Here is a 23,921-nt window from a genome sequence, read left to right as displayed (position 1 = left end):
CAGAGTTATTCAACAATAAAAACAATGATAGGTATAAAAACAATAAGTCTTAAAGACATAAAGACCTAGATGACCTCTAATTTTCTGCTTCTAAATTCAGATAAAACTGAGGTTATTGTACTTGGCCCAAAAAATCTTAGAAATATGGTATCTAACCAGATTCTTACTCTGGATGGCATTACCTTGGCCTCCGGTAACACTGTGAGGAACCTTGAAGTAATTTTTGACCTTCCTTCCTTCAATGCACATATTAAACAAATATGTTGGACTGCTTTTTTCCATTTGCAAAACATCTCTAAAGTTAGAAATATCCTGTCTCAGAGTGACGCTGAAAAACTGTAGGTAGTTTTTCCTTCCACTGTCGCCAAAGGGCTTGCTCGTAAGGGGTCATATGATTGTTGGAGGGATTTTTTTTGTATTATTATAGGATATTTACCTTACATTATAAAGCACCTTCTGGTCATTATTATTGTGATTTGGCGCTCTATAAAAAAATATGAATCGAATTGAAATCAAGTTATAAATATTTGATATAATAATAAGATATTAAGATATAACCTTTTTTTAATTTCAAATTGGACTGCTCTTTGATGTTTTTAGATTTTTATAGAATGTGATTTTTAATTTTGGAGCCCAGTCCTGCTTGTGGCTGTTTCTGTTGTTTCAATATCATGTGAAAGATGAAATTCTGCTGCTTTGTGACAGACAATGGTGTTATTATTCTATTCTATTCTATTCTATTCTATGCATTAGCCTTCTTTGAAGGATGTCCGTGCTGAGTGTTAGAGAGGGTGAAGAACTCAGTGTCTCACATGAGACTGAATCAGAGTGAAGTCTTGGATGTCTCCTGGATGCCTTCCAGTTAATGTGCTTCAGGCATGTCTAAGCCAGCTGACAGACCTCTCCTTCATGTCTGTGGTCTCCCCCCACCCGAACATGACAAAAAAAATCCCTTAAAGGTGTCCAGCAGGCAACCTAATGAGGTTGCAGGCAACCTAATGGGACTGCCTGCTGTACCTCTTAGCTGGTTCACTTCGATGTGTAAAAGCAGATCCTATTGATAGTCTGATTTCAGTCACTACAGCTCGTGGCCAAAGGTGAGGGTAGTGAAGCAAGTAGAGATCAATCTACTTTTTAGTTTTTATTTTTCGAAAAGGCATACAGATCTTCTGAATGGGAATTTCATTCCCAAGTATGTACTTATTAGACACAAGAAACCCAGTCTCATTATCAGTCTTTGCTTGATGGTGCTGTCTAAACATCCATGCCCCTGCCTGTATCCCAACCCACACATGAACACAGAAACGCCTGGATCCATACAAAGACTGTTAATGAGACTCAACAAGGCAAGTATTGCAAAAGACAAAAATGCTAAATGAGCACTTCTCTATTTTAAAGTGCTTAATCTTGATCATTGGCAGTCGTTCTCACTTTCTATCGTGTATGCAAGGTGAAATCTTAACACCACCTTTTGATGCAATACTTCTTAGTAAACGTATTTTATTTCCCAGATTAGGTGTCATTAAACACATCACTGGAGTTGGCTCCAAGAGGAAAAGGAATCTCACTGATTTTACATTTGTATGGCGTGACAAGTGATGTTGATGAGCAACATTTAACCAAACCTGATTAAACCTTCTGCTTCCAAATTGTAACTCAGTAGATCACTGGATTACATCATGATTAAAAAAGTTCCGACCAAAAGCCACTTGGTGTTGTTACTTTTCCCTCCGTCTCTGTCTAGATGATACAGAAAGTTAATTAAAGTAATTTCTTGTGTGCTAACACTGTGATTTTGTACTGCATGTGCTGCATGAGGATGAAGCTCATCCAATTAATTATCCTCCATTAAAGAACTCATTACATTTGGAGCTCTTTGTGTTTGTCAGAGTGTGGTGACAAGTTTGTGTTGAATTAGGTGAATTAGCAGCCCAGACTGTACTCTACAGCGAGATAATTACTTCCAGACAGTGAAGTACATATCCTCAGCTTTGACAAGGGCACACCTGTGCACATGCACATTCAAATCTCAGTACCAGAATTCACCTTCTGCCACATCAATCAGACCTTACATGACCTGCAAATGTGAGGCCCACAACCCAGCATGTGTAATCAGACAGGGTTGTGGTTGCTTAGCTGCTGTCTAAAGCAATAAAGGTAAGAGCGTTGAGCTTTTGTACTGCTCTGTGAAATAAAAACAATGCAAGCTTCATTAAAATGTGTTAAATTATTCAACTGTTGTCTAAGAGTTTGTGTTATTCTAAAATTTGTCCACTCATAAAAAGGTAAAGAGCTCCGTTTCGTCTTTGTATGACATTTAAACATGCAATCAGATAATTATTTTTTCCTGTTAAAGAGGCAAACTAAACTTTCTTTAAACTTTTAATTATATTTGACTTTTTTTTCCTTAAAATAGAGTAATAGGGAGTGATTGGCCAAGGCCATTAAAATTTGAAATGTGTGTGTTTTCTGGCATCCAAGTGACCTTTATGGATTGCCACTCCTCACCTCGTTAGACAAATACTAACAAGACACTTGAGCTGACACTTCTATATTTCAATGTAAGACTCTATATACATCAGTTTTTGCTCCATAATTTGTGCATTGATTAAAATAAAAATACAGATCTACCATCCTGAAACAAAGATCAGCCTTGGGGCGGTTAGGTTTGCATCTACACCTTTATTTGGAATTCTCACATATTTGGCAAAATCTTATAAGAGAAGAATGCCCAAATGCACATTAGAGCTGAACTAAATACTTATTTTTGTTTCTAAAACCATGCTTGGTTAGATGAGTTTCGAGGCAACCTTGTGCATTAAGTTTCGTCTTGTTTTATATTGTTAGTTCTCTGTCTTGATTAGTCTTGGTTAGCCTTGTTTTGTTTCGGCTGTGTCCACATCCCCTAATTACTTTGAGCGTTTTGTAGGCATTAAGGGAGCTGCTCTATGGTTTAAGTCTTACTTCATGAATAGGAGCTTCTCTACTTATTCCTCAGCTGCAGCACCTCTTACTTTTGGAGTTCTTCAGGGATCTACCCTGGGCCAGTTTTATTTTCCTCATATATGCTGCCCCTGGGCTCTATTTTTAGGAAATATAATATCTCTTTCCACTGCTTTGTTGAACATTAGCATCTGCTGTACACTCTGTGTGGGAAGAAAACGTCTTTCTACAGCAAAAACTTAAACTTCAAATCTGAGCAACCACCTAGCAAGCCGCCATGGGAATGTGAAATTCACAGAGAAACCCCCGAATCCCTCCAGTGACATGACGGCTGCGGCACCAGGCAAATCTCCGGCTGCTCCACTCCTGCTAAACAGGTGAAAATAGATTTAAGAGTAACAGGACTTAGTGCTACTGAATCTTTGATTTTATTTATTTATTTATTTATTTTTACTTGCATCTATTTGAAAGAGTGAATATAAACACAAAACATTATTTTATCTGGAATATGCAGATAATAAGTTTAAATGTTAAACAAATCCTTCAAGTCAAAGACTGTTGCATATAATTTAATGTTTGCTTGATTCAATGTGCATAAAGTAAAAAGATTAAAAATAATAAAACAAGTTTTAAAAGTAACTAAATAATAAAGTAATGTGTAAATACCACCAGAAACATGAAAAGCTATAGGTTATAACGTGAAAAAACTTGTATGTTGTATCATAACACATCAGCTGACTAAACCTGAGGGTTTGGACCATGCTGGAAATGCAGATAACACAAGGATGAAGAACTTTTGCTGTCTGTAAAATTTCTGGACATTAGGTCCTTGAACTAAACCTTACAGGAACTTAGAGCAGCCTAAATGTAGATTTAGAGCCCTGAGAGGACTAACAGCAGGGAAGAGAGCTGTAGACTTATGATATGTTTTCATGATGATGATCCAGCAGCATGTAGCTGCATCAGAGACTACAAATCTAAAGCAGTACGCCATGTGTGGCTATCTGAAAGCACACACACACCATACTGTCTTACTCTGTCTTCACAAACCTGGTTTTTAATTTCCCGTCTGACATTAATATCCGTTCGCAGATGAACACACACACTCACACACTCTGGGGTTTCAATGTCCTCAACTGCTGTGTTGGTAGATCTGAGATGCTGATGAAACAGAGGGGGAGAAAAGGTAATCTAACCTGTGAAAGGAAAAGAAGTAGAAATGATAAAAGTACAGGAAATATTCCTTTCCATCAAAGGAAATATTCTCAAAATTTGCAGGCATCCACCTGCTACAAGACATCACTTGTTTGAAATTAAACATATAAATAATCATATAAACAAGGAGACAGGCCGCAACTTGGCCAATAAATGAATGTGTGAGTCACTTGAATAAGGAAAAAAATGTAAATAAGATGATCACTTGTCACCACAGACATCCCTGCTATGCCATTAAAACCGCTCTGATCTTTTTGGTGATGAGCACAGATGTCCAGTGGGGCCCTTCGTCTAGTTCCAGGGAATGCTTTGGACTGATCCGAGTTTTAGTTTTTTAACACCTCAGTGCATAAACTGTAGCCAAGGATTATTTTTACAGCCTCACTAACAGCTATTTGATTGGCATCAAGTTAACTTTTAGCTAAGCCATAAATGTCCACATTTGGATGTGATGCTAGAGAGTTAACAAACTGCATCGATTTTGTGTAGGCTTTCCTGTCATTTCCTAAGCCTTTTCTCAGTTTTAGTGACAGGGCTCGGTGCTATGTCCTGCTGAGGGGGGCTGCTGTTGCAGCTGCGGGTTGTCTTTATAACTTCACCCTGAATGCTGGGACCCAATGGCTTGCCAGCAGAACATTGGACTTTAAAAGTGGCCACCCTCTGAGAACCCTGGCTGTAGAGCAAAAGATCTGTCATCTGGTTTTATCCACATCTGTCGTTGCCACATTCTGCTTGCTGCGGCAAGTCAAACCACCTCACTGAAACTAAAGTTAGTGGTTAACTATTAGATGCTACATCAGTGGTAAGATTAAAGTGGAGACTGAAGTTATGCATAAACTTGACTCACAAAGAATATTTGCTATAGAAATTTTGAGCTAGAAAAAAAACTTCCCTATTAACAATAAATCAGTCAGTTCAGGAATTCAGACGTAATCAGCTGGTCTGAACATTTCAGGGAGAACGCAGTCAGACCGCGATCGTGACCTCGTAAAGAGGAGGAGGAGTGGGCAGCAGGCTGATAAATACTTGCTATCAGCTGTATTGTGTGCTAATTGGCTTCTATTTGAGGGTTTTCAATGTGAAATAAAGAGGGCTTTGTTAGACAGCATCTCTCTCTCTCACACACACACACATGCACACATGTAGAGGGCTGCAGTGTTTAGTCTGCTGTGAGCTCACAGTCTGATAATCAGTAATTAGGTAATTGTGTGTGTGCAGGTTGTTATCAGGCTCATAGTGAGAACAGAAGCACACACTGATCTGTGTTTGTGTTGATTTGTCACCTGAGCTGTGTGTGTGTTTGAGGCGTAGGGTGTAGATAAAAATGGTTGCCAAGTGTTCTCAGAAAGTTTTTTAAAGTTGAGCGCATTTGTCAGGCAGCGCTTGTTTAAGCGTTGCTACTGTCTCCATGCTCCATGCTCACACTCGAATCTTTGACTTCCTGTAAAAGAGTGGATCAGTTGTTCAGTGAGGTGTCCACATATGATCAATAAGTCCAAGGCTACAGTGAGTGTGTACTGCAACGTTACAATCACTGAAAGAGACGTGTGTGCAATGGATAAATTATCTATATGAGCCACAAATATCCGTTCCATAAATGTAAAAATAGACTAGTTTTCTATATTTTGCAATGTTTGCATGGTTATTTTACTGAGGCTGCATAAAGAAACCAGTTGTAGTAAAAAGTTAAAAAAACAAAAAAAGGGTTTGGTTCAGCAAAACATCCCAGAAATTTGGAGAATAAAGTTATAGATTTATGAGGAAAAAGCATGGAAGCAATACATACGGGAAGACGCAGGGAGACCAAGGGGAAACAACACAGGCGAACCAGCAACTACCATAACAGAAGACATAACTTAAATACACTCAGAGAACACAGGGAGATTACACACAGGTGGGGAACACAGGTGACACTGATAAACATAACGAGACAGGGCAGGAGTGAACACAACATGACGCATACTGACGAGAGACTGTCAGTATGCAGGAAGTACACAGAGGTTCAGACAGGAGGAGAGAGAGCACGGGGAGAACACAGACATAACAGGCTGGGGGAAAACATGGAATAAACACAAAGAGAGACGAGAGCTCATAAATACACAGAGGGGCACACAGGGGGTAAGAGCCACAAAGGGAAAACACTTAGGGAACACCACAACAGGACACCTCAGAAAACATGGCCTAAATAAGGAGCGAAAATACAAGGAACCAAGAATACTGGGCCAACATGGCCCAGGACCATGACAGTACCCCCCCCTCAAAGGCTGGCCCCAGACAGCCCAACAAAAAAAAAAAAAAAAAAAAAACAGCCAGAAAAAACAGAAAACAACCCGACCAGGGCGGGCGGCGGGGGTCCAGGACGGAGGGCTCGAGGCAAAACAAAACAGGAGCACCAGAAGGCCAAAGACAAAAAGGAAAAACAAAACACGAGACCCAACCCAAGAAAATCAATGAAACGAAACACACCACAGCCCAAGAAAAAGGAGCCCAACACAGAGAGGCCCAGGGGGCCGACAGCACAGGAGTCCAAGACAAAAGAGTTCAGGGGGCCGGCCGTGCGGACGGCAACGGCGGCGACGTGGACACAGTTCGGGGGGGCCGGCCGTGCGGACGGCAACGGCAGCCACTCAGGTGAAGAGGGTCCGGGGGCCGGCCGTGCGGAAGGCAACGGCGGCGACGAAGGAGACCATGGAGCAGTTCAGGGGGCCGACCCCGACGGCGGTGACGTCCAGCTGGTGGCCCAGAAAGCGGCCGGTGATTCAGGCGATGGCGATCCGGGGGCCGACCGCGCGGAAGGCAGTGGCGGCGGCGAAGGAGACGACGGAGCAGTTCAGGGGGCCGGCCGCGCGGAAGGCAGCGGCGGCTCCCAAGTGTCAGGCGTACCGGCCGAGGATTGGAGGGCACCGGACCAGGCGACGCTGAAGCACAGGCAGAAGCCGGACCAGGCGACGCCGAAGCACAGGCAGAAGCCGGACCAGGCGTAGCAGAAGCACAGGCAGAAGCCGGACCAGGCGTAGCAGAGGCTGAAGGCTCTGAGGCTGGACCAGACGAGGCTGATGACTCGGACGAAGCCGGACCAGACGAGGCTGATGACTCGGACGAAGCCGGACCAGGCGAAGCACAGGCAGAAGCCGGACCAGGCGAAGCACAGGCAGAAGCCGGACCAGGCGAGGCTGAAGACTCGGACGAAGCTGGACCAGACGAGGCTGAAGACTCGGACGAAGCTGGACCAGACGAGGCTGAAGACTCGGACGCAGCTGGCGATGAGGCTGCAGCTGGCGATGAGGCTGCAGCTGGCGATGAGGCTGCAGCTGGCGCTGGCTGGACGGGCTCCTCGGGCCCTCCAGCTGGCGATGAGGCTGCAGCTGGCGCTGGCTGGACGGGCTCCTCGGGCCCTCCAGCTGACGAAGCAGGAAGCTGGACGGGCTCCTCGGGCCCTCCAGCTGACGAAGCAGGAGGCTGGACGGGCTCCTCGGGCCCTCCAGCTGACGAAGCAGGAGGCTGGACGGGCTCCTCGGGCCCTCCAGCTGACGAAGCAGGAGGCTGGACGGGCTCCTCGGGCCCTCCAGCTGAAACAGGAGACAAAGGCCGGAGCGGTCCCTCGGACCCTCCAGCGGAGACACGAGACAAAGGCCGGAGCGGTCCCTCGGACCCTCCAGCGGAGACGCGAGACAAAGGCCGGAGCGGTCCCTCGGACCCTCCGGCAGAAGCCATCACAAAGCCAGCAGGCATGGAGTCCTCTGGCAGACACGAAGGCAATGGATGCTGTGCTGAGCACTGGCCCTGCTCAGACGGCACTGACACGGGGCACTTCCCAGGTGGCTGCTTAAACTCCAGGGGTCCAGAATCAGCTGAGGACTGGGACCTAGCCTCTGGGGAAGCCCTGGAGCAGCAAACAGTGCCAATGGCGGCTGAACCAAGAAAAGCACCTTTAGTTGGACTTAGGCTTTCTCCCTGCATGGAGTGAACGAGTGGAACCGGTAATGCTGGAGCCGGGGCTACTGGGGCCTGCGCTACAGGCGGCACTGGAGCTACTGGGGCCTGCGCTGCGGGCGGCACTGGAGCTACTGGGGCCTGCGCTGCGGGCGGCACTGGAGCTACTGGGGCCTGCGCTGCGGGCGGCACTGGAGCTACTGGGGCCTGCGCTGCGGGCGGCTGCGAGGGAGCTGCCTGCGCTGCGGGCGGCTGCGAGGGAGCTGCCTGCGCTGCGGGCGGCTGCGAGGGAGCTGCCTGAACTGAGGGCGGCTGCGAGGGAGCTAACTGAACTGAGGGCGGCTGCGAGGGAGCTAACTGAACTGAGGGTGGCTGCAAGGGAGCTAACTGAACTGAGGGTGGCTGCGAGGGAGCTAACTGAACTGAGGGTGGCTGCGAGGGAGCTAACTGAACTTCTGGTAGCTGCACAGGCGATAAGCAGCTCGCGTTGACATCCGCCACACAAAACGCAGCCCCTGAATGAACAGTCATGCAGTCCGAGAATGAAAAAGAGTCCTCACTCACCACAGCCGGCGATTTAGAAGCCCGAACGTCCGGCTGTGGGGTGGCGCGCTTGCGGCGCGATCGGCGTTTCCTCCCCGCAGACGGCTCCGACGGGCCGGGCAAGATCACATCCGGCGAGTCGGGCAGCGAGGCAGGAGTGGCTGGGAGAAGGTGCGGTGTGAGCCGGAGAAAAGCCTGCATGGTCGAAGGAAGCGATTGCAGAAGCCATGGCAGGCCAGAAAAGAGCCGTTGTAGCCGACTTTCCACGGCACGACGAAGCTCCTCTGGAGGGTTGTCAAGCCACAGCCTGAGGAGAATCTCCACGTTATATGTAACGTCGTCCCGGAGCTCCTCGGACGGATTTACTGCTGCAGGGTCCATGGTGGCTGGTTCGTACTGTCACGGATTGCCGAGGCAAGCCGTGTGGGATTGTAGGAAAGGACCAAAAAGGCAGCAGCTCTGGTGCAGGTGAGTGTTTATTTACAGTGGTGGGTAAGTACAAACAGCGGTGGCGACAAAACATGAAACTGGAGACCTAAACTGGGTAAACTAAGAAGACAAACCAGAATGAGGATGCAGGGAGGTCCGGAGCAATACATACGGGAAGACGCAGGGAGACCAAGGGGAAACAACACAGGCGAACCAGCAACTACCATAACAGAAGACATAACTTAAATACACTCAGAGAACACAGGGAGATTACACACAGGTGGGGAACACAGGTGACACTGATAAACATAACGAGACAGGGCAGGAGTGAACACAACATGACGCATACTGACGAGAGACTGTCAGTATGCAGGAAGTACACAGAGGTTCAGACAGGAGGAGAGAGAGCACGGGGAGAACACAGACATAACAGGCTGGGGGAAAACATGGAATAAACACAAAGAGAGACGAGAGCTCATAAATACACAGAGGGGCACACAGGGGGTAAGAGCCACAAAGGGAAAACACTTAGGGAACACCACAACAGGACACCTCAGAAAACATGGCCTAAATAAGGAGCGAAAATACAAGGAACCAAGAATACTGGGCCAACATGGCCCAGGACCATGACATTTATTTTTTAACTTTGAAAAATGAAGCACTATGATTTCAGGCCAAAAGACCCCAAAACTCTTTTATTTTTCATTTGTTTTTTTCTCACGAATTTGTCTCCTTTTCCCCTGTATATTTGTTTTGGAGGGCCCGATGACCATCGGTTTAGCAGCAGGTATACCATCACCTTGATTTTCTCTATTGTTGTGCTGTTTGCGTCACTTACAAATGACGTCACAGGACTTCCGGCTGAGTTGCTTTAACAACACCAAGCAGACTGACGTGGAAATCAGTTGTAAAGGAAAATGACAGAAGCACAACTCATTAACACATCTAATTATCCAATCAGATGGCAGAGCTAATTGCATGTAGGTATGGTAAAGACCACCTGGTGAAGTTCAAACTGATCATAGAATGGGGAAGAAATATGATTTAAGCAAGTTTGCAGGGTTGGTGATGCTAGATGAAATCCTCTGAGAATTTCAGAAACTGCTGATCTGCTGGGATTTTCCCACAGACAAAATACCCAGTGAGAGTCAGTTCTCTCGGTGAAAATGCCTTGTTGATCCCAGAGATCAGAGGAGAATGACCGGAAAGTTTTGAGCTGATAGTAATGAAGCAAAAAGTCAAATGACCACTCATTACAACAAAAGTATGCAGAAGAGCATCTGTGAACACACAAAACATGGACAGATATAGTTTTGTGGTGATCATCAGTTAGTTTTGCATTGTGTGCTGCAACAGACTCATTGTATTCCTCTATGTCTGTGTGGTGGAGATGTCCTCGTTTATAGTGCTGAAACAGTCCTTCATAGGAGGCCTCTGAGGCTGCTTTTTGTTGCAGGTCTCAGCACAATGGTGATGTGATAAAAGAGACTAAGGTGTGGGAGGTAGGAGGCCTTGTATGCTCCCTTACAAGTTGTGTACATCAAGTCCGGTAAGTTATGTCATCTTTTTTTAAAGCCCACATGTTGGTGTAGTTTGGATAATAAAAGCTTTAAATGTGTGTGATTAAAGTCTCCTGATGTGATGAGGAATCTTGTTCACTGATGCCCTGGTAGAGTTCACAGAGTTCCTCGCTCTGGAGGAATGTAAACAGCGATGAACGTAATAGATGTAAATTCCCTTGCAGGTAGAAGGGTCGGCTTAATGATAATAAACTCCGGCAGTGGAGAAGAGTGTTTGTGCAAAACAGCAGCATTTCATCACCACGAATCTCTCATGTCACTTACTGGGGGGTCCAATATGGCTCTAATACAGTGCAACTAATAAAGTGCCCGTAAACTACCTTTGATAAAACAACTATTAAAATAAAAACTAGGCATTCACTATATTAAAGTCACAAATGAAATTTGAAAGAATATTAGTTTTTAAAATTTGAACCATAATTGAAAAACTTAAAATGATTTGTTATTTTTTGCCTAGTGTGTCTCAAAGTTGGTGCTTAGTGGACAAAAAAAATTGTGGCTTATTGTTTTACTTTCTGTTATCTGTTTGCTAACAAGACTCAGGGTCTGTGCAGCCACAGCAGCAGTCACAGTTGTTATGGAGATGTCTCTGCTGTCAGCCCATTGTGACCTGCTGTAAATATGAAACCACAGTCAATTCACCCTGAATTGAGAGCTGTGGATGCCTCTTAAACCGGCAGACATGGAAACCGAGTGTTTTCTAGTGCAAGGCATCAAAGAAGTGCTCAACAATATTGTCTTATATAAGAAGATAAGTTGAAGTCTCTTAAACAGCTATAAAATTATATTTCTACTAAACAAAGAACTTCCATCACTAAGAACCTTTTTTTCTTTTTGTTCTTTGCAGGACATTATGATCATTATTTACACCTTTAGGATGGATTTTTTTCCTCAGGGAGCTGGGATGATTTAATGATGCCTGCCCTGGTCAATGATTTTAATCATATCATCAGACTGTGAATGTGATATCTCTCCATGCTCAGTAATAAAGCTGAAATTGGTGCCAGTTTTAAATGAAACAGCTTCCTTTGTTTTGGTCCCAGAGAAAAGGTTTCATGTTTGATCAGGGTCGTGTCAAATTTGACTTTGGTTTGAAAACATGAAAGCTACTTTTGCCTGTTGTGTGTAAGTAAAAATGCTGCATTTAACTTACTCACTACAGGAGAGCTCAGAGAAGCAAATCTCAGCAGTTGGCAGCCATCTTGGTAATTCCTTTTGCTTAGTATCTGCTAACTACATCTCAGCCACAGTGCCATAATATCTCTGTTGTTTATTGTTTTGTTTTAATGAGTGCCAATGAAATTCTGCCAAAACTATTACCACAAGGGTGTCAAACACAAGGCCCAGTGTACAGAATGGGCACAGCAAAGACTCCAGTCCGGACTTTAAAATATAGTTAGAGTTTAAGTATTACAGCTTTTTTCCCTGATAAAGATCTAAGTAACAGATAAACAATTAAATAACAGTAAAGTTCCCTTTTCACTAAAGGTTAAAAAAAAGAAACCAGAAAACAGGACATTTTCTGTAAATTAACAGAAACTTTCTGTTTTCTAATCACAGGGCAGTCTGGACAATGACCAACCAGAACATTTTCTGTAATTTTACACATTTATTTCTTATATTTTATGCCCACATAAATACTGACACAATTCTCTCATTTACTACAAGAGCATTTCTTTAGCATGGACAAAAAACTAAGAAACACTGTTGAAACTACATACCTTTTTTATTATGTTAGCACATGTGTATTTAAACGAACAGAAAGAGCAATTTCACCAGTCCGGCCCATTTAGGATCAATACGTGCTGCTCCTGTTTTTCATGTATTAGATATGTGGACTCCAACACCAAAGAAAAAAACCTTTAAAATGTGAAGGATTTTTGTTTTCTGTGATTACCAAGAAGCTTCATAGAAATAAATGCTTAATGTCCATGTTCCTTAACAATCATTTACAGTATTTCCCTATTCCCTTCATAGTCAACATATTAAACATTCTTTAATAGGCAAAATAAAATATATTAACACATAGACTGTCTCTATGTGTTAGTGCTGCGGCAGACTGGTGACCTGTCAAGGGTGTACCCTGCTTCTTGCTCCTACCCTCGCAAGAGAGTGGATGGATTGATAAAATATAAGTTACAATATTGAATTTTTAAGCCATGTATGTTTTGGGGTTTTTTTCATGGTAATATACTAAAGGAATGAACACATTTTGGGAGGTTTTTCTGCTGAATATTAAACTTTTGGGAAGTCTAGAATTTCATCCATAATACTGGCAAGAGTCAAATGATGAGGAGATAAAAGATATTACACTAAATAATAATTTAGATGATATATTTACCATGTTTAGTTAAACTTTTTTGGCAGTATTGGGCTGACATATCTAAATATCCTTAGGCTATAAAACACTTTTTTTTTTTTAGTGTTTTTTTTTTATATTTATTAACACACACATGAAAAAGATTATATTTCAATTTCCCACCAGAAGTTCGGATGTTTTTAATGCTGAATCTTCATGTCTACTATAGACCATATTCTATATTTTTAATAAATTCAAAATCACTTTGGTAATAGTGGAATTACCAGAAACAACAGGATTTTTTTTTATCCCCCACTTCCGTTCTATGATATTAATCCCACATAAATGGGTTGAAATACCGAAATAAATATGTTTCTTTCTATTATAATTCAAACATTTTGATAATACAGTACAACTTTAATAATAATAAAAATAAATTACACTATATTTATAACAGAAATATAAAATGTAATCCAATTATAATTTCTATGTAATTTTTTTTAAAGTCCAAACATGTTAGCTAATAAATATTCATTCCTGGGGAGAAAATAACCTTATGTTTAAAATCTTTTCTTGGCTGCATTTTACTTCCATACTTTGAATCAGTCTGGGTTATGCAGTTTGTTAATTTGTTAATTTTGTTAATTTATTTATTTCAAACATGTAAACAATATGCAGGTACATTTAGAAAATAAGAGAGAGAAAAAAAATACTATGCAAATGTCAATACATTTCAGTATTGCTACTGATTCATTTACATGTTGAAAGGGAATGGGAAGAAGTACACCCTTATTTAATCCCACCCCTTTGCCATAAGTTATCAGTTAATATTTAGTCAGCTTCTTTACTGATATAATCGGTAATAAAAATAGTGAACAGATTTCTGATATAATATATACTATAATATCACATCATGAAATTTTTTAAATAGAGACAATCTCTTAATTTCAATGTTTTCCATGTCTTGATAGTTCGAGAAGATCATATTTTTATATCTCTTTTTGAACTGTTTTATGTTTGGACATTGCTTTAAATCCATATTCAAACTGTTCCACAGTTTCACTCCATGAACAGAAACACAAAAGCTTTTTCTTGTAGTAAGTACCTTCCCTGTTTTTAACTTACAAAAAACCCTTAAATTATAACTGACTTCTTTCAAAAAAAAAAAACATACTCTGAATATTACCTGGCAGTTCCTTATTTTTTGCTTTGAATAGAATTTGTGTTGTTTGGAATTTTACTAGATCGGCAATTTTCAATATTTCAGACTGCAAAAATAGTGAGTTTGTATGTTCCCTATAACCTGCATTGTGGATGATTCGAACTGCTTTTTTTTTTTGAAGAGTAAAAAGTGAATGTAATGTGGTTTTATAGTTATTGCCCCAGACCTCTGCACAATAGCTTAAGTATGGTGAAACCAGTGAACAGTAGAGAATATGAAGTGATGTTCTGTCTAATACCTGCTTTGCCTTGTTTAGTATTGCAATGCTTTGTGATACTTTGGAATGAATATGTCTTACGTGAGCTCTCCAGTTAAGTTTTTCATCTGTTATTATGCCCAGAAATTTATTTTCACTGACTCTTCCAATATCAGCACCTTTTATTTGAATCTTAGCATTTGTATTTAAACTACTATTTCCAAATAACATCAGTTTAGATTTATTCAAATTTAATGATCATTTGTCTTTATCAAGCCAGAACTTCACTTTACTTATTTCATTAGTCATATCCTCCAATAAATTCTGCAGATCATCACCAGAGCAAAAAATGTTTGTATCGTCAGCAAAGAGAGCCATTTTTAATACTTTGGACACTTTACAGATGTCGTTAATGTACAAGTTGAAGAATTTAGACCCAAAACTGACCCTTGGGGTACACCACATGCAATGTCTATACATAAGGAGCAACCACCATTTAATTTCACAAACTGCTTCCTGTCACTTAAATAACTCCGGACCCAATCTAAAACTACCCCTCTGACACCATAACGTTCCAGTTTTCTTATTAATATATCATGATCTATTGTGTCAAATGCATTTGTCAAGTCTATGAATAACCCAGCCACATATGGCTTTTTGTCTATGGAATTTGTGATGTATTCTATTGAATCTAATAGTGCCAATGATGTTGATCTGCTTGATCTGAATCCGTACTGACTCTCAGTGAATCGTTTATGTTTATCTATACATTTTTCCAGTCGGTTGTTAAACAGTTTTTCAAGAATTTTTGAGAATTGAGGTAGTAAAGAGACAGGCCTGTAGTTTGTGAAATGGCGTTTGTTGCCAGATTTGTGTAGAGGTATAACTTTTGCTATTTTCATTCTGTCTGGAAATTGACCAGTTTGAAATGATAAATTACATTCATTCTTTCTTCTGTTCTTACTCGCCTGTACTATTTTTTAGTGTCCATTTTATTGATCTTGTAATTCCCATCATAGATTGTAAAAATTGGAAGATGGTCACTTATGTTGTCAATCAGTCTTATTTTCAATGTCATTTGTAAAAATGTTGTCTATGAGAGTTGCACAATGTGATGTGATGCAGTTTGTTTGACATAAATACACATAATAATAATAATAATAATCTGCATATTATGATTTTATATTTATCGTATTGCACACCTGTGATGTGATGGAGACTCTCTTCCAGCTGTGACTGATGTTTATATTCCCTGTGTGACCAGAGAGGGCAGGAGAGTTCAGCTAATCTCTCCCCGCCGTTCTGCCTCCTCTGCCGGGTTCCAACTCCCGCTCCGTCCCGCTCCGTCCCGCTCCCTGATTCTACTCCCGCTCCGAGGTTTACCTCCAGCCTCTTTAGATCAATGGCTCCATATTCCAACAGGGTCTCTCGACCCTCTCTCTCTCCAGCTGTATAGCCCTACAGAGAAAAGAGAGAGAGAGGGGGTTCGACTCTTTCCCTCCACCCTCCGCCTCCCCCCTCCTCTTCCGACCCTCTCCATCAGTTCTCCCCAGCAGACGGAGCAGACCTCCGGGAAGGCAGCGCGGATTTTAACCATCCTCTCATCTGTTTGAATGGGAAGAAGCAGCAGCGTGCAGGAGTGATGGAGACTCTTCACTTGTAGTTACTGGAACTTATTCTCGACTCTAAAAGGAGGAAACTGATCTGCATTTGTGTATTTTGGAAATTCCTTTCCCTTTTTCTTTTCTTTGGGGGATCCTAGCCCGACTGGGGATCAGGGATATTTTGGGGAGAAGAGAAGCTGTTTTACCCCCTCTCTTTCTCTCTCCTCACCATCCTCCTGACTCACCACTCTGTGGGTTTTTTCTCCTTTATTTTTTATTTTCTTAATTGACAGTTGGATTCTGTTGAGGATTTGAAAACAAAAACAAAAAACACTGAAAGAACAGCGGGATTGTGTGTGTGTGTGCGTTTCTGTGCTTCCACGGACTCATCGGGACTGGAGCAGCACAGCATGGAGCGGGTTTTGGTTGGATGTATCGGTGATGTTTGGGAGCTGCTGGTGCTGAGGAGGAGGAGAACAGGAAGACTGTACCTGCTGCTCTGCTGGCTGCTGGCTGCTCACACCACAGCGCACGGTGAGTGTGTGTGTGTGGGGGGGGTGTACATGCCTGATTGCTGTCTCCATCCCGCAGTGTGTGTTTGTGTGTGAGTGTCCGTGCGGGCTGTATTAGTGTGTGTGAGTGTGCGTGTGTCTTTGCTCGTTGCTGCAGACCTAACGATAATTGGCACATTTGTTGCGCTTCTCTTTTGGCTTTAGAGCCTCGGTTCTGACCCGGACTCGGGTCTGATCATGCGGGTTCCTGCATGTGTGTCCTGAGGCCCTGGAAGGTTTGACAAGCTTCAGCATGTGATCAATGTTACCTAAGAGGTTTCTAGTTATTGTTATTTATTACGTCTTTATTATTCCTTATGTTGCATTTTTACCTTCATTGTCAGCTCCAGTAACCGAGTTACTGGTGTAGCTGTGAGACTGCTGGTCCTTCCCTCGGTTCTTGTGTGTTTCATGTAGCTGATCTGTTGGCTGACTGAGGGTTTGTTCAACCTTTCTGGATCTTTGCAGCCAGGTTAGACTGTCTCTGTGTTTTTTACCCACAGTCGCTTGTCTGCACTGGATTTGCTTTAATTCCCCTAATTTTCAGTTATTATTATTCTTATTATTAAATTGCTTTTTGTAAGTCTTTCTGTTACATCTTCTTTTCATTGTGCTGAAGTTTAGGCTGCTGGATCATATCGGTGTGTATGTTTAACTGCATATGCTTCTCTTTACCAACTTGTCCCAGATCATTTGAATATATACATCTATCTATCTATCTATCTATCTATCTATCTATCTATCTATCTATCTATATATATATATATATATATATATATATATATATATATATATAGTGAGTGTAAATAGTTTTTACTGGGCCTTAGCTAGTTTCTTTGAGTCTGATCATGTGCGAGCCTGTGGCTTTGACTGAATCTTTTTTCCCCTCCTCTCTGGTTTAGTTTCACCTGATATGATTAAGTTTACAAGCCAGTGGCATGTTGGGCTGCTGGCTCTGATCTCCTTTTTCCAGGTTTTCCTCTCTGGCAGTCTATCTGTATATGAAACCAAGTGGGACGAGCAGATTGCAGTGAATCTTTTTAGTCGAGGATTATTTGTGTTTACCTTAATGTCCTTTTGTTCCGGGTTACACTAATGATTGATTGGATCGACTACTTTAATAATCCCAAAAACACAAATCCAAGAAGATAGACAATAAATAAATAAATAACAGCTAGATTAAAAATTGTGTTTCAAGTCATCAGGATCATAATCCAAACAGTGATCTTATAGGTTACACTGTATTATTGCACAAAAAATGCGAATAGTACAAATACTGCTGTGCAGGGAGGTGCTATCTAGGTCTGGCTTTGACTGTGAAGCAGCACACTGTCATGAATATCACTTAAACACTAAGTGCCATCAGATATCCTAACATGTCCAACCCATCAGTGTAACACTTTTCTTTCTTCTGGTGTTTAGTAGCGAGGATGCAACACATAATCTAAATAAATAAATTGTATTACAACTAGATCTGTCACACATCTTGTTGTAACCAGCTCATTTGAGTGAATTTCTAATTGAATCTTTGTTCAATAATGAAAATTATGAAAGCAAAAGCGCAAACACTGCAAAACCAAACAGATCAGAGAGAGCTGCTGGACTCGGGCTCTCTTGCTCGCTCTCTCTCTCTCTCTCTCTCACTCTCTCTCTCAACCTCCTGCTGTCAATAAATTATGTCCAAACACTTTAATTAAGCTAATTGATGATATGAGAGTACACTTTCACACAGACACACACACACTCACAAAATGTAGCTGCTGGATCAGCTGAGCAGCTCTGACTCATAGTGTGCGTGTGTTTATTTGTGTGTTGCTGATATTTCTTCAACAGCTCAGCTATAAAATCCTCTGCTGAATATTTTACCCACACCGAGCATTTATCTGTGGAGAGGCTAAACACACACACGCACCCACACACGAAGGCCTGACTCGTGAAACCTTCCTACACGCCAATTCAGAAAATTTCCCGCACGGCTGAAGCAGGTCCTGCTCGCTTTCACAGGCGCATCTGCCTGTTTTTAGTCCAGCCAGTCGTCTCAGCAGGTGGTTTCACTGATGAGTTCCTTCACTTCACCTGAAGGAGAGTTAATCACTTGGTGGAGTCTTTGGTTGGATTGAAAACCTGCAGGCTGTTGGCAGACGATCATCTGAGGATTGGGCCAAAATCCATATTTAAAAAGGCTGCATTTTGTGCCAAAATCCACTCATTTTCAACTGAACTGCAGAAAGACTTAAGGAAAGCCACACAAATAGGACATGTTCAGTCTGACTTTATTGAACTTTGGCACGCAAAATCATTTCCCAGCCCAATGCTTAACTTCCTTACTGTAGGTGCTGAGCCAAAAGGCCCAAAGTCATGGTGCATTTGTTTACCTTCAGGACTTTAACCTAATCCACTAAAGAGAACTGGTTTCCTGAAAGTTAAAAGATAGTAGTGGGTTCTTTGAGGAGGCAGAGTTTACAGGGCAGCTATGTGCACAGGAGACAGATTGGAAAGCACAAAGAATGAAAACATTCATCAATACCTCTCTATACATCAAATCTTATGTAGGACACAGTATTTAAACTGCCTTAACAATTGCAATTAGTTGCTACTATCACTACAAGCTGCTATGCAACCCACCCCACCTTCTTTTCATGCAGTTTGTGCTGATTTCAGCATTTAAAATGGTGGCGAGGTCGAAGAAAAAACGTGTAATACCAACCATGAATTTAATTTGTGCAATGTTGACTGATGTAGTCCTTGCAGAAATGGTGGGAACCCTGCAAGGCTCAGCAGTTGTATAGCAGATCTTCTCGTGGAACCAGTTTTCCAGGGAAAGTGTATAAATAACCAAGACCCAAATAAGCTTGGTCTATTTTTTTGAAGTAGGATCATATTGTTTGCAAATTTAAGGAATACAAATTAGGATATATTTATGTTTAAAAAATGCTGCAGGCTTATATATTACTTCCTGTCTCATAACGTCTGTAATGTTACTTGCTAACCACTTAGCAGTAGGGTTAATTATATTATATATATAATATATAATATATAATATTTAACTAAGAATTTCACTAAAACATCCAAACAAACAATACACTGATGTTTTTTCACTAGAAAATGTTTTTTTGTGATAAGTCTTAAATTTCCATGGCTTCCACTCGGAAAAGGAAAATGTGGCTTACAAAGACGTGGCTGAAAATGCACATTTGAGCATGTCACGCTTTTTACTGGTCGCAGTTTAATTAGATTGAAGTCTCCAAGATCACTGCATGACAGGAAGTGTCTCATGCCTTCTGTTAAACAATTTTGCCACTTTCAAAGAAAGGATGAAAGCAACATGAGCTGAAAAATGCTCAAAACTCTCTGTTGCACTTCTTCCCTCTGCTAGGATGTTTCAGTCTATGACCAAATTATGATGGATGGAGTGTTTGATGAAGTGAAAGAAAGGTGAATGTCTCATATTTGTTTTTGTTTTGGTCATCTTATTAGATTACTCCCAATGAGCTTTAACCTCCATGATTCATCATCAAAGTCGACACGAGGCCAGTGAACCTGACGGAGCGGAGAGTTCATCTGCAGCATCGCTTTCATATTTAAGGCTGTCACTGTAGGAAAGCAGCGTCTTTGTCTGCTTTTTGGTTTTTATGGGGTCACTTGTGGCCAACAGCATGATGGGTAAGCTGCTGAACAGGATCTGATTGATATACACCATCCGAGAGAAGGGGGTTCATTTTTTACATCGATCAGAGCTGATGGACAGATTGTTTATATTCTAAGAATCCAGATAGCAACATGGGCCTAACCTGGGATCATTTTGGCATACATAGCTTCTTTAGAGCACTACCAACTGCTCGATTAAGCAGATGTGGCCAAAAAGTCATCAGCTCGGCGTAACATGGGTTGTCACAGCACAACTGACATCTGACCTAAATAGAATGGACCTGTAACACAGCTCACTCAGCAGTACTGATTTGTGTCAACACTGTCAGTCAAGTCCAAATGTGGCCCAAAGGAAACTGCAGCATTAGGCCATGTTTCAAACAAACACTCACTTTAGTCTATAACCAGCTGCAATAATATGCTGATTTCTATTTCATTTTCTACACAGGATATATTATTTAGTGTCCAAAATCTCACTTTAGTCAGGCCCACACTATATATAACATGACTATTCTATATGCCCCTTATAGAACAGATAAGGTATCAGTGATAATAAGAGTACCATTAAATCAGAACCTGCATGAAAATGAGGAGCAGGGATTGGGGGGATGTTGCAAAGCAGCTTGCAGATGCAGCAGCAGATGCACGCTAGCTTCCTGGTCTGTTTGTTTGGCTAAATGCAGCATAGACCTGACGCTTCCAGTGTTTTTAATAGTTTTGCTGGAATTTAGTGATAAATTAAAGTACTGGATAGTTTCTGATGGGTGGTTAGTGCTGAACAAAACATTAGGGAGGTTGCTACACTTAATCCTAATGGTTGGAGGTCAGTTTTAAGGGAAATTAAGTGGAACTCCAGCCACTTCTTCACTCACCGCTTTTCACTTTGTCTTCACACCACTTTGAATTTAATCATTAGTTCTCTCCGGCTCTCCTCCACAGTGTGTCTTTTGTCTTCCTCCCCTTAACCCCTATCGGCAGCAGCACTGGCTGCCCCTCTTGCAGTCCGGTTCTGAACAAGGTATTTGCTGCTAAAGGGGAGTTTTTTCTTCCTACTGTTGCCAAAGTACTTGCTCATAAGGGGTTGTCTGATTGTTGGGTTTTCTTTGTACTATTGTAGGGTCTTTACCTTATCATATAAATCACCATGAGGTGACTGTTGTTGTAATTTGGTGCTGTATAAATAAAACTGAATAGAATAGTTATCTCACATTAAAATGTCAACTACCTGTAATGTGATACGCATGAAAGCTGTTCAAAATCAAGTGGATATAAATCAATATATTGGAGGTTTTTGTCATGATCAAGCCCTGATCAAACCAGTGGTAAAATATTTACATCTCTTTTTTATTCATCCCCTCTATAGAAAAAAAAAGATAATTTAGGATTGTATTCATCCTCTTGGTAGCACAGATCACTGTATTGAATCTCCAAACTAAAATCCATCAGATTATTCATTAGAATTTACTATAAACCAAAACTTTCTACTCTCTGCAGCTGCTGCTCAGGAAAAAGACCATCGGCTCAGGATCAAACCAGCAGGATTTAGCTTCTCTAGAAAAAATTCAGGGCGACCCATCAAACAGCTGCTGAAGTACTCCAGTTAAAAACCAGTTTAAAGCCATAAAGAAACAGTGTTATCCTCCGGTTGCTGCTCAGGTCTTTACAGCAGATTATTGTTATTGTTGTTGATGCCAGGTTTCAAGCTTTCATGCGTGTGAGGTTCCTCCACCTTTAAAGAACCCGCTGCTCAAATGAAAATTCCTGTGTTTTTTTTCACCCTCCAACGCAAAACTACACACAGTTCTCCTGCTGCTTCTGTGCCGTTTCTTTTTCTTTCTTGGACCTTGTCAAACGTCTTCTTCTTCATCTCCTCTCGTGCAGCGTCTCATGGGATTATCGGCATTTTATTCTTTTGGTTTAAGGCTTATGTGTGTATACACTAGCAACATGTGGGGGTGTGGTCATTTGAAGAATGCTTTAGAGTAAGTATTATTAATATTAAGACTGAGCAGATTTATCAAAGAAGCTTTGTTTTTATCCTGAGAGGATTTTACTGTTTCTGAAGTTAACACCTAATCTTCTGACATGCAGAATATCGCTGTTTTCGTTTTTACATTATCTGCTCTGTTTGTTCATGTTTGGTGTTTGTTAATACAGTGGGGCAAAAAAGTATTTAGTCAGCCACCGATTGTGCAAGTTCCCCCACCTAAAATGATGACAGAGGTCAGTAATTTGCACCAGAGGTACACTTCAACTGTGAGAGACAGAATGTGAAAAAAAAATCCATGAATCCACATGGTAGGATTTGTAAAGAATTTATTCGTAAATCAGGGTGGAAAATAAGTATTTGGTCAATAACAAAAATACAACTCAATACTTTGTAACATAACCTTTGTTGGCAATAACAGAGGTCAAACGTTTACTATAGGTCTTTACCAGGTTTGCACACACAGTAGCTGGTATTTTGGCCCATTCCTCCATGCAGATCTTCTCGAGAGCAGTGATGTTTTGGGGCTGTCGCCGAGCAACACGGACTTTCAACTCCCGCCACAGATTTTCTATGGGGTTGAGGTCTGGAGACTGGCTAGGCCACTCCAGGACTTTCAAATGCTTCTTACGGAGCCACTCCTTTGTTGCCCGGGCGGTGTGTTTTGGATCATTGTCATGTTGGAAGACCCAGCCTCGTTTCATCTTCAAAGTTCTCACTGATGGAAGGAGGTTTTGGCTCAAAATCTCACGATACATGGCCCCATTCATTCTGTCCTTAACACGGATCAGTCGTCCTGTCCCCTTGGCAGAAAAACAGCCCCATAGCATGATGTTTCCACCCCCATGCTTCACAGTAGGTATGGTGTTCTTGGGATGCAACTCAGTATTCTTCTTCCTCCAAACACGACGAGTTGAGTTTATACCAAACAGTTCTACTTTGGTTTCATCTGACCACATGACATTCTCCCAATCCTCTGCTGTATCATCCATGTGCTCTCTGGCAAACTTCAGACGGGCCTGGACATGCACTGGCTTCAGCAGCGGAACACGTCTGGCACTGCGGGATTTGATTCCCTGCCGTTGTAGTGTGTTACTGATGGTGACCTTTGTTACTTTGGTCCCAGCTCTCTGCAGGTCATTCACCAGGTCCCCCCGTGTGGTTCTGGGATCTTTGCTCACCGTTCTCATGATCATTTTGACCCCACGGGATGAGATCTTGCGTGGAGCCCCAGATCGAGGGAGATTATCAGTGGTCTTGTATGTCTTCCATTTTCTGATGATTGCTCCCACAGTTGATTTTTTCACACCAAGCTGCTTGCCTATTGTAGATTCACTCTTCCCAGTCTGCTGCAGGTCTACAATACTTTTCCTGGTGTCCTTCGAAAGCTCTTTGGTCTTGGCCATGGCGGAGTTTGGAGTCTGACTGTTTGAGGCTGTGGACAGGTGTCTTTTATACAGATGATGAGTTCAAACAGGTGCCATTCATACAGGTAACGAGTGGGGGACAGAAAAGCTTCTTACAGAAGACGTTACAGGTCTGTGAGAGCCAGAGATTTTCCTTGTTTGAGGTGACCAAATACTTATTTTCCACCCTAATTTACGAATAAATTCTTTACAAATCCTACCATGTGAATTCATGGATTTTTTTTCCACATTCTGTCTCTCACAGTTGAAGTGTACCTCTGGTGCAAATTACTGACCTCTGTCATCATTTTAAGTGGGGGAACTTGCACAATCGGTGGCTGACTAAATACTTTTTTGCCCCACTG

At 41.9% G+C, this 23,921-nt stretch overlaps 1 protein-coding gene across 2 annotated transcripts in view; it reads left to right on the top strand.

Annotated features, from left to right (window-relative positions):
• Positions 1-15,617: 15,617 nt before the first annotated feature.
• Positions 15,618-23,921, top strand: part of dcc (DCC netrin 1 receptor) — a 409,341-nt gene continuing 401,037 nt past the window's right edge. For both annotated transcript variants that reach the window (XM_040000674.1, XM_040000673.1), the window contains exon 1: positions 15,618-16,498. In XM_040000674.1, coding sequence (XP_039856608.1) covers positions 16,375-16,498 — 124 coding nt within the window. In that variant the 5' untranslated portion in view covers positions 15,618-16,374. The remainder of the gene's footprint in view (positions 16,499-23,921) is intronic.

This window comes from Simochromis diagramma, unplaced genomic scaffold (genome assembly GCF_900408965.1).
Source record: "Simochromis diagramma unplaced genomic scaffold, fSimDia1.1 OVJJ01000596.1, whole genome shotgun sequence".
Lineage (NCBI taxonomy): Eukaryota > Metazoa > Chordata > Actinopteri > Cichliformes > Cichlidae > Simochromis > Simochromis diagramma.
The sequence above is the reverse complement of the archived record's forward strand: the minus strand, read 5'-3'. Positions and strand labels throughout refer to the sequence as shown.